General features: G+C 39.0%; 1 protein-coding gene across 4 annotated transcripts in view; it reads left to right on the top strand.

The window, feature by feature from the left end:
- The first annotated feature begins 1,657 nt into the window (after positions 1-1,657).
- Positions 1,658-12,169, top strand: part of LRRC7 (leucine rich repeat containing 7) — a 113,118-nt gene continuing 102,606 nt past the window's right edge. For all 4 annotated transcript variants that reach the window (XM_050961001.1, XM_050961003.1, XM_050961002.1 and 1 more), the window contains exons 1-3: positions 1,658-1,797; positions 4,441-4,513; positions 11,749-11,878. In XM_050961001.1, coding sequence (XP_050816958.1) covers positions 1,689-1,797; positions 4,441-4,513; positions 11,749-11,878 — 312 coding nt within the window. In that variant the 5' untranslated portion in view covers positions 1,658-1,688. The remainder of the gene's footprint in view (positions 1,798-4,440; positions 4,514-11,748; positions 11,879-12,169) is intronic.

Genomic DNA, 12,169 nt, shown 5'->3' with positions numbered 1-12,169 from the left:
GAGCCCCTTCCTGTAGTCATGTCCCCACCCCAGAGCCTGCATCCCCAGCCCAGAGCCCTGACCCCCTCCCTCACCCCAACCCTCTATCCCAGCCCTGAGCCCCCTCCCCAAACTCAGCCCCCTCCTGCATCCCAAACCCCTCATCCCCAGCCCCACAGCAGAGCCTGCACCCCCAGCCCAGAGCCCTAACCCCCTCCTACACCCCAACCCCCTCATCCCCAGCTCTGTTGGGTCATTAGCATCAACAATTTCTTCAACTGGGTTGCTAGAAAAAAAATTGAAAACCACTGTTGTAGATTGTAACAGCACTTGAAAGAAAAATAATTATCTTGTCACTACTGTAGGTCCACCTCTGCCTATTTTTTCAATATGTTTATATACATGCAATTTTAATAGATATAAACTTTGGAAAAATCACAAGCACTGCTTATGTTAATTTTTCCAGGTGAACTTTTATGTCTTGAATAATGTGCCAATGCTACTCTAGAGGACCAAAAATCATTTCCTTTCTAAATGTTACATTTGATTTGTCAGATGCGATTTGTCATGGATACATCTTTAAAATTATAGTTGTCATTTTTATCAAGGCTACAGCTTTTTAGAAAGTATTAACTACCTAACTTCAGTTTAGGCTACTTACACTTTAATGTTAAACAGATTTTGAGAGAGCTCCAGAAGGCTACAGAATTCCTTAGGGTAACCAAACTGATCATTGATGTTATTCCTGCAGCTCAAACATTGTATTTGGGCAGTGAATTATTGCCTTTTAAGATCCAGACAGATTTTAAGTCAGCATCCATAATTGTATAAAATTTAGACCATATCGGCTTCACCCCTAGAAAGACTCATTCACGTACCTAGTGTCACACTGAGGCCAAGGACAACTGGGGCTGTTCTACAATGAAAACTTACATTGGCATAGCTTTGTCCGTCTGACGTGTCAAAAATCCACGTCCCTGGGAGATGTAACTATGTCTGTCTAACCCCCAGTGTAGACAGTGCTAGGTTGACGGAAGAATTCGTCCATTGACCTAGCTTCCACCTCTTGGGGAGATGGATTTACTACAGTGATGGCAGAACTGCTGCTGTTGCTGTAGTAAGTGTATACACTGAAGCCCTACAGTGGTGCAGCTGCAGCGTTTTAAGTGTAGATATCACCTAAGTATAGACTGATTGTGTGAGTAAGAGTTCCTAGGATTGGTTCCTAGTTAAAGAACCAATGACACTTTAGTGATTTTTTTTTTATTTTGAAAAAACAATTTTTTTTGCAAAGTTGATTGGGTTTGTACATCTAAACAACAAAAAACAAGCAATAGTTGATTTTCCAATTGCCTGGAATTATAGCAAATTTTAGAGGATTTGTAATGCTGGTGACCACCATTTTATTAGGCTTTATATAATAACAATTTTTAATAATAACATCAACTGTTTTCAACTTTCTCAGATGTCAGTCCTTCATTTTGTGGTTATCTGAACAGGAAAGCTCTCAAATCAGATTAATTTTATTGAAGGAACAGCAATCTGGGTAAAAAATAAACATTCAGATAGCAAAAGATAAGCCTGGGCTACTACTGCATGTTTCTGTTAAGCATTAGAGATTCCTCTGGAATGCATATCTGCTCAGCTAACCTTGTTTATACCATGTCGTTAAGTCTATAGGGAAGTTAAAGCAGTTGGTGTACCTGGATATGTCAAAAAACAGGATAGAAACTATTGACTTGGATGTATCAGGATGTGAAGCACTTGAAGATCTCCTATTGTCATCCAATATGTTACAACAACTGCCAGACTCTCTAGGTGAGAAGAGTAAATGCTGATTGATACGCTTTTAAATTTGTTGGTGTTATTTATATCTCTGCAGCAGAGATGGGCCTGAGTTACCAAGCTAGAATCCAGACGTGAATATAAACTACCCCCCAAGTTCAAGAGTTGTTTATATTTGGTGCTCTGGTTGAAATTGCAAAGATAAGATCAGGATCTGCATCTAGATACAAACTTTCCCCATGTTTGGAGGAACTGTGATCTGGTGTTCTAGTTCTGGATCATCTCTACTTTACAGGAAGGAAAGGTGTTATTGGTCAAGTCAATCCGATGTAAATTTGATAGTGTTTATGACAGTCCATTTATATATACTAATTGCTTTAAAATCTAAGGGACAAATCCTGCTCTGTTACAATGGTGCAACCAAAGTTGACATCAATGGGGATGCACCAATATAAGTGGGAGAAGACATTGTGTCAAAATATTTTATTTTCTGTCTTTGATTATTTGGTTTACATATAATTTTCTAATGGAATTATTATTACTTCTGCAATTACATGTACTTACAAAACAAATATGCATATACCTGTAAAGAATTACTTTTTTGTTATTTTGCGATCTTACTTTATTTTCCACTATTTAAAAGAAGTTCTAAACTGTTCAGTCTAAAAGATTTGTATTATTTTTATCAGAATATGCCATATACTTAGAATAATCTGATAATAGTAAAGGCCATAATACTAGATATGGTATGTAGACAGATGACATTCAAGCTGAGTCCTTTCATCTAAGTATTGTATGTTCATTTTCTATGCACGGTCAGCATCTTTATTTGGTATTACAAAGTTTAAACATGTCAAATACAATTTAATTTTAAGTGCCAAATGCAAATATTGGGCCCCGTTCAGCAAAGCACTTAAGCATATGATTCAAGTATCAGAGGGGTAGCCATGTTAGTCTGGATCTGTAAAAGCAGCAAAGAATCCTATGGCACCTTATAGACTAACAGACGTTTGGAGCATGAGCTTTCGTGGGTGAATACCCACTTCTTCAGATGCCGCATCTGAAGAAGTGGGTATTCACCCACGAAAGCTCATGCTCCAAAACGTCTGTTAGTCTATAAGGTGCCACAGGATTCTTTGCTGCTTAAGCATATGATTAACTTTCAGCCCATGCTTAAGAGTTTAGCTGAATCAAGGCCATTTTCAGTTAAATATATGGAAATATTTTATCTTCATTAAAAATGAAATATAGAACAAAGTCATTTTGATTGTATTAGATTTTCATAATTTCTTTTCATGTCTTGCCCTGGTTCAACAAAGTACTTAAGCACATACCTAACTTGACCCCACTGGGACTATGCTTTCAAATAGACAAATGCTTTCTGATTTGGTGCCTAAATCCACAGTTAATCATCTGAGACACTTTTGTTAGCTCTGAGTTATTTGCTTTGAATATAAGATTACAAATGTATAATTTAAAAACCTTTGACACTGAAATTAAAATAAATTTTTAGGGATAAATCCTGATCTTGTTGCTAAATCCAAAGTAGGCATGGAAGTCATAACATTACTACAGTTCTACGCTGGTAATAGTTAAAACAGAATATAGCATATAGAAATTTTATTTGTAAAAGATCAATTAAAACAATTTGTTAATCACCCTACAGCAACCGTTATGCAAGTTGGTCTTTCAGCTAACTGAAAGAAAAGGAGTATTGCCTCTTTAAGGGCTCCCTCACAGCAGATTGGGATAAGAGGGAAAGTTTACAGGGATGGACAGGGAGGGCAGGAAACAATGTCACTGTATTGTCCTTTCTGCTGACTGGATGAGTGGTGGGATATTTACATGCAGCCACAGAGAGGCACTCGGTACCAGGATGGGAACAGCTGATGCACCCTGTATGCTCTTTGGCAGCCTAGGAGCAGAAACAGGATGCAAATGTGGAAGGAATCTGTGGATATCTGGGAATCCAGGTAGGGTGGCAGGGAGGCAGCAAGCATTTTTCTGGAGACTTGCTGTGGCAGCTGTCCAGTGCAAGTACTTGTTGTGAAAGGAATATGGTTCTCACACAAAATAGATTGGACAAGGATTTGAAGTAAAGTATCCCTTTGAAGGATTTGAAGGAAAGTTAAATAAGGGGGGGCTGGGCCTCCCACATCTGCACCAGCAGGGAAGAGACACCTTCCTCCTTGCATTCATGAATATGCTACAGGACACGCTCCCGCATTGGCCATCCACGCTGGAAGAAAGATAGGAGGCCATGGATAGGTTTAATTAGGTCACAACCTAAGTTCCCTATAAGCTGCGCAGCAGCCTTCTTAGTGTCACACAGGTGCTCAGGGAACCAATTTAGCCAAAAAATCTTCTTGATTTCTTGGTTTTTTTGTCAGCTCATTACTCTTTTCTCTTATCTCCTGCTATTGTTGCCATTGGAATACAGGAGTTTCACATTCCCCATCTGTGAATGTAGACCCTAGTCCTGCATATATTTGTGCATGTGCTTAACTTGAGGCACATAAATAACTCCATTCATACTTGAAGTTAAGCATGTGCATTCGGGATTGGAGGTATAATACGTATACTGCAATACAGACTTAGTCTGTTCTAAGTACATATTGTACTAAATTCTCTCTACCCACATATCTGTCATTTAAAATACCTTTCTCTGTTTTGTAGGATTGTTGAAAAGGCTTACAACACTAAAAGTAGATGACAATCAGCTTACAGTACTGCCCAATGCAATTGGAAAGTAAGTAGAAGAAATTTCATTTACTACAGCATCTCTAACATTAGGAGCAACCTGCCTTGCTTTGCCATATGCATATTGTTTTGAAAGAGACAAAAGTAAAATAATCTACTGAAATGAGAAATAATTTTAAGAATATGGGTCTAATTCTCATCTTATGTTTGAAGTCAAGGAGTTACACTAGTGTATATAAGCAGAAAATCACATGCCATTATCTGTTATGTTTTCCATATACAAAGAGCAAAAATATATTTTCAGTCTAAATTATTTGTAGTTCCGATCAAAAGAGGAACAAAACTGGAAAGAAAAAAAGTAAAGTCTTCTCTCAAGAAGTGTGTCTCTCTTCAATGATGGTCTCCACTGAATTCTTGGAACAAAATGGCTGCCAAACTTTACACACATGGACATTGCTTAGAATTTTTAAAGGAGTAGAACATATTGCATAAAATAAAAGGAATGACAGTTTCATAGGTACATATTACACATTGTGGATAATACTGTGTAAATAATCTCATAACAGTGTTCTTCTATAACTCCTTAACTCTGTAGTTGTATGAGAAGTTATTTGGTTCTTGCAGTATAGTCTGTCAGTTGTACTGGAGTTCATAGTGCTTTTTATATTTAGTCGTGGGTTTATTGTGGCGTTAAAGCTCAAATTCATTACAAAATTCAAGACCGATGGAAACCTCTCTCTAAAACGGTGAAAAGATATGTCTATTTTTCAATTAGACTGCAATTAGGTGCATTCTTTTTTGATAGAAAACTGATAGAGAGCTGACACTTCTGTCTTAAAAGCATTTTCCCCCTCTACTGTTTTTACTGCTGCAATGTGGATCAAATGAATGCTTGTAGGGATTTTTAGAATATACTATATTGTCTACTAGAATTTAATCTTGCATCTGCATGCAGTATGATTTTTAAAGAACAAGTTTGTTCAAGCAATACAGTTTTTCAGGCTATGAATAGTTTGTCTTGTATAAGAGATTGACAATGTGCTCTATCTATACAGTTTAAAAAAATTCACATAAAACAGTCAGCATTTTGCTAAATCATGTTCCTTTTGAAATGATCTGTTTTTAAAGCATTTTCCAGATTAACCTCAGTTTAATAAGCAGTAGTGTAAACAAATAGATACCTAAATTATGGTGTTCATTCAGATGCTTGCTTTGTTTTGTTGAGATTTTATTTTACTTTTATCTTTCTTTTTAGGTAGGTATTGATGGTAAGTATAGTGATTGAATATCCATCATATGAAATGTCATATTTGAATATTTTTATATTATAGCATTTTAATTTATATAAAGGTGCCCATAAATAAAGCATTTATTTATAAGTTCTAAATCCAAATATGTTCTTGTTGATAGAACATAGGTTTTTTTTTTTATTCTTTAGATACAGAACTACTGCACACCAGAATGAAGTTAGAGAACCTTTGAACAAATAGCAAAATGTTGCAAGTGGATCCCACTTGTGAGCCACAGGAAACTCACTCTGCAGCTTAGTATGGTGGGCAGAGCATTCTCACACTCCTCACTCTAGTAAAGCCCTCTTCAACCAACCCTGCTTTTACTCCAGACAGTGTTCCTAGGTCTGCTCTGTCCTGAAGATGTCATTTTAAAGCTCTCTTGAATAGCTCATTATACTTCTCCAAAAATACATAGATTTAAGTGTATTCTTTCTCAATACCAAATATATTAAGGCCTATAGAACTGCTTTAGTCTCTACTCTGTATAAATAGAGCTTTAACAAGTATTTGTTTTTTGCAGGATCTTTCAATAATAACTTAATTAACTGTTGGTATGACATTCAAAAAAATTCTGAATTCTGCAACATTACGGCAGTAAGCAATGAAAGCTGAATTTTGGCTTGAAATAGCTTACCTGATAAAGGTTCATTGGATTTATGTGATGTGCATTGGTGTATAGCAATAGAAGGTTTCATGAATCCTATGAGACAACGTTTATATAGCAGTAAATATTGAAAGCCAGGTAGATCTGAAGATGATAGAAATTATATTGGACGCTATCCAGATGGTTTATGCACTAGTTGGCACTTTGGTGGCTTTTTGTAGTGTGCATTTTTTTTTAAAAAGAATCCTGTCATTAAGATATTATCTCGGTGATTGAATTGTTCAGAATTGAAAGGAATCCTCTGGTCTTATGCCAACTTTCTGTTAAATATTGTTTCTCAGGAAACCTTAATTAGATCTCAAAAGAGAGATACTGCAGCTCTAAGAGGTGGATTTGCAGAACACTAGGATAGACAGCTAATACTGTTACATCATTTCTGAATGATTGTGCTTGTTAAATTTAGGGGCCTGGCAGCACTAGAGGTGAAGTAATTTTCTTCCATAGAATGAGCACTGTACCTATAACTTCAAATTGTACTTCCCTTCTCTGACTCATTCATTACTTTAGACAGTTTCCTGCTGGGTCTTTGTCAAAAAGTGGTAGCCATGGTAACACTGGAACATGTTATTGTAATATAAAAATCAACAATGAGGAGGAGAGAACTGACTCTCTCAGAGCCGGATGTTATAATGACATAGAGAGCAGTCTGTCAACTCTTTGATACTTGCCTTAATAGAACTGCCAACAAAGCAGTTGGAGCCAAAAAGGTGGTAGTGATGGTGATTAGTCACTATCAGCCTAGACTCAGAGATATTTAGGGTTCAACCCTGTGAGATGCTGAACAGTGTAGCCCCAATCCAACAAGCATTTAAACATGTCTTTAAGAACTCTGAATAGCCCCAATGGTTTCCCATTGCTTAAGTGCTTTGCTGGATTGAGCCCATAGAGAGAAAAAATGCTCATCTCTAGAGATGTGCTCATTCATGACCTGGAGATATCATTTGCACACATAGAATCATAGATTGTTAGGGTTGGAAGGGACCTCAGGAGATCAACTAGTCCAACCCCCTGCTCAAAGCAGGACCAATCCTCAAATCCCTAAATGGCCCCCTCAGTGATTGAACTCACAACGAAAATGACATAGTGAGAGCTGAAAACTAATTAACTCGTCAGATAGGAAGGATGGTGTCACAGAGTGGCTGGCCCTTTATGGAGAGTTAGAGGGAGACAGGGAGATGAGGCTAGGTTGGGTCTCCAGTCTTGTTTCACTACTTCTTCCTGGTTGGCTCTGTCAGTCAGAGCTGCCTTACCTTGTTTACTGAGTCTGGTTCCCTTTCTCCACCTTGGATGGCAAAATATATCTGCAGTAGTGACCTAGGGTTGAGACTTTCTAGCATGGATCTAAGTGGTACTGTGCTAAAGAAGCAATTGGTTACATCCTTTCCAATGTCAGGAAACACAGTTTTTATGAGGTCTCAGTACACATATACAATATGGTTGAAATACTTGAGCAGAGGAAAACTTTTGTATTTTGTAGCACATGTACTGCACTGTAGAATGCAAACTATTGTAAGAAAGTATTCTGATGTAACTCATGTAATGAATATTGTTTGAGTGGCTTCCAGAATGCATGTCATATAAATCCTGGCAATTGCTATAACAAACATACATATATGAAACAGCTACATTGTTCACTGTTGTTCTTATCACAAAATCAAAGAAATTGGTAATTACTTATCAACAGATTTGTTGTTTTATTATATGATGGGACCCAAACTGCACTTATGGCACACCCAAAAGTCCCACTGATTTCAGGGAGCGTTTTTAGTGTGCAAAAAATGTAGGTTCAGGCCTGATACCTACCTTCCTTAATGCAAATTACACGTCAGTGTGAGGTAACTTTTAAAAATATCCTGGTGATATTCAGTACCATATCATCACCACTCTCCTAGTATTCTTTGGTGCTTTAAACCAGTGGTTCTCAAAGCTGATCTGCCGCTTGTTCAAGGAAAGCCCTTGGTGGGCCAAGCCAGTTTGTTTACCTGCCGCGTCCACAGGTTCGGCCAATTGCGACTCCCAACGGCTGCAGTTCACCGTTCCAGCCAATGGGGGCTGCGGGAAGCAGCGCAGGCCGAGGGATGTGCTGGCTGTCCTTCCCACAGGCCCCATTAGCCTGGAGTGGCAAACCACAGTCAGTGGGAGAAGTGATCGGCCAAACCTGCGGATGCAGTAGGTAAACAAACTGGCCCGGCCCGCCAGGGGGCTTTCCCTGAACACGCAGTGGACTGGCTTTGGGAACCACTGCTTTAAACAATATACATTTTTTTAAAAATGATAGGTGCAGTTAAGAAAATACTTGAGGAAAAATGCATCTCTCAGAAATACTGAAAAGCATTAATTTCCCTTCATTTATCTCATCTGTAGTTATCCTTCTGGTGGATCTACACATCAAAGTAGAGTAGGAAAAACTGCAGCAAGTGAAAGAGCAGGAAACAATGCAGAGAAGTAATAACTAAATCATGGTGAGAGAGGGCTTCTTTAAGTTACAGGCTTCTTCCACCAAGCATCTAGTATCCATTTTGTTATCAATTCCATCCTTCCCCAACTTTAGGATGATTGATCAAATATGTGGTGAAAATGACATGAGAACGAGGACTTCTTAAGCTATGGATTACTCTTCTCTCTAGTACAGGTAGAGCATGTGTTGGGCATAGCCCCATGCTTTCCAGGAGACACAGAAGCAGGGGAGGCTCCATGTTTTTTGCCACCCCAAGCACGGCAGTCAGGCCGTCTTCGGCAGCATGCCTGCAGAGGTCCGCTGGTCACGCGGATTTGGCGGCATTTCTGGCGGGTGATCTGCCAGTTCCACGCCTCCAGTGTACCCGCCACCGAATTGCTGTCGAAGCCGTGGGACCGGCGGAGCTCCTGCAGTCATGCTGCCAAAGGCAGCCTCACTGCTGCCCTCACAGCAACTGACAGGCCGCCCCCCGCGGCTTGCCGCCCCAGGCACATGCTTGCTGCGCTGGTGGCTGGAGCCGCCCCTGCACAGAAGACCCATAAAAATCCATTGCTTTCATACTCTGCACACCCAGGGAGAATAAGTGGACCCTCAGTAAGTGATGACGTTATTAGAACCCTAACTGAATTCATATGATAAGCTGTTGCGGCCAGGTTACCTTCCCTCCACAAACTCTGAACAATGAAAATTAGACTTCTGAGTTGCACAGAAGTTGTATAGCTGTTGGATAGCTAGTTTAAGTCCAGTCTCACTTTGACTGTGTTCCCTCTGTTATCACAAACTTCATTTCTGTCCTGATTGTTACCAAGAGGGAAAGAGTTTGAGAATGTATATGTCAGATGGTATCTTTTAACTAAAATTACATTGCCTATTAAGGTTTCAGTGACACCCCTTGTGTGGCTCATGACATTTACTGTTTTCAGGATAGTGTTTGTAATGTTCCCAATTCTAGGTCTAAGTAGGGACAGGGGAGTTGTGCTAAATCAGCACATCACCTGGCAAACCCTAGCTGATTGTGGGCAGCTTCCAGGAGGGCATCCTTTCTGCTATACTTTCCTTTACAGGAGTCCACTGTCCTATGCCTATTCCTGCCAGGAAAGACCTTGAATGAACTAGGCCAACACGTTTGAGTATTACCTTTGCAAAATATTGCTCTTTGTCTGGTTTGAAAGACAGGTTGATAGATACAAAACTTGTAATAAAATAGCTGGCAAAGCTTTCAGCTGTTCTCCTCACAATTCACTTAATTAATCACTGTACGGCTCATGGAAGGGTGATGTGCTTCAGACCTGAGAACCAGTTGGGCCTTGGGTTTAGATTAGCTGCTGCAGGCATTACATTTCTCAGAGCTCGAAGGCTGGAAGAGTTTTTTAAATAATTTAGTTGGGTAAAAATAATTTTAAAGAAATATTGAAAGGTCCAGATTTCCAACCATTGCTCACTTATAACTGTCATTAGCTTTAGTATTGCAATTGTACCCATGAGTGTGAGCACTGTTCACTCAAGTGAAGGTCAAATTCTTAGGCCTCACTTTTCTCTTATTTATATTTTAAACCTTAAATCTCTTACACTACAATCATAGCTAGATTGACATGGGTGAAGCACCTCTGAAGCATGCAAGTAGGGATTCTGATCTCCATTACAGTCTTTTACATTGCTGTGAGCTTTTAGAGGTGGAGCACAACAAGGATCCAGGGCAGATATTGAGATAATTTATTTTTTCATAAAGGGAGCAAGTTAGTATTTAGTACTTTAGGTGCTCAGCACATTACACATTACACAGTTCCACTAATCAGGCAGTTTTATATTAAAGACTTGGCATGAAAACCTTTAAGTTCAGAAGCCAAATACTCTTAAAAATGACATATTTCTGTTTGCTTTTTGTATTATTTTTGCTATACAGTTGGCTATCCCGTATTGCGTTTTGAAACAATCTCAGAAGATAATCTGTCAAATTTTGAAAGATAAGCAAAGAATACATCTTCTGCTTTAATGGCTAATTATAGCAGGCTTTGTTGAATTTGGATCAATGTTTGCCTCTCTCCACTAACCAGCTTTTTGTATCAGAGTTTCTGTCAGTGACATCAGCTGAAAAATATACTGTTTTCAGTAGTGTATAAAGATACTTTCTTCTCACCAAACAGTTTTTTTTCCCAGCTATCGTCTTTTTTTGTGCATATGTCCAGTGCCTAATGCACTGGGTCTCTGATCCTTGACAGATGCCTCTAGTCTAGGCATTTCTACACTACAAATAATAAATAACAATAATAATGTATGGGACAGAATGGTATCCCTTAAAAATACCTTGCTGGCTTTGCCTTAGATAAATAGATAGGATTACCTCAATATTAGTAGTATTACCAATACTCAACTATACTTAGCCCTGGTCTACACTGGGGGGGGGTAGAGGGGATCGATCTAAGTTATGCAACTTCAGCTACGTGAATAATGTAGCTAAAGTCGACGTACTTAGATTAACTTACTGTGGCGTCTTCACCGCGGTGAGTCGACTGCTTCCGCTACCCTGTCGACTCTGCTTGCGCCTCCCGTGGCGCTGGACTACAGGAGTCAACAGGAGAGGGCTCAGGGATTGATTGATCGCATTTAGACTAGATGCGATAAATCAATCCCCACTGGATCAATTGCTGCCCGCCGATCCGGCAGGTGGTGTAGACATACCCTTAGGTGTATTTATATTTATTTATATCTTCAGCCTTTTGTTCTGTGAGAATCTGAATAATAAATGTTACTTTTTCAATATATGATTTGCAAATGTAGTAATCTGACACTACATACTTACAGAGATTTGAAACTGTTCATTTGTGTTCTTATTTTTTTCAAAAAGTCTAACAACGTATTTAAAATTTCAGTTTATCTCTATTAGAAGAATTTGACTGCAGCTGTAATGAACTGGAGTCCCTACCTTCTACCATTGGTTACCTTCATAGCCTGCGGACATTAGCTGTGGATGAGAATTTCCTGTCTGAATTGCCTAGAGAAGTGAGAAACTGATTCTGTTTTTAAATTATTAATTAGTATGTTTTACATGAAGGGCCTAACCTTGCAATCTTTACTCAGACAAAACATCCATTGAAGTTATGGCAGGTGTATGGAAGTTTTTTCTCACTCTGCAGGATGGGGTCATAAATGATCCAGATGGAAGGCCAAGTCCTGCTTGCCTTAATCACTTATTCCCATGGAACAGGTGATATCATTCACATGAGCAAGGCAAGCAGGATTTGACCCTGTGTGCAAGACAAGCAGGATTTGACCCTGTTTGTTTTTCTCATG

Source organism: Gopherus flavomarginatus, chromosome 7, assembly GCF_025201925.1.
Source record: "Gopherus flavomarginatus isolate rGopFla2 chromosome 7, rGopFla2.mat.asm, whole genome shotgun sequence".
In the NCBI taxonomy this organism is placed as follows: domain Eukaryota; kingdom Metazoa; phylum Chordata; order Testudines; family Testudinidae; genus Gopherus; species Gopherus flavomarginatus.
The sequence above is the reverse complement of the archived record's forward strand: the minus strand, read 5'-3'. Positions and strand labels throughout refer to the sequence as shown.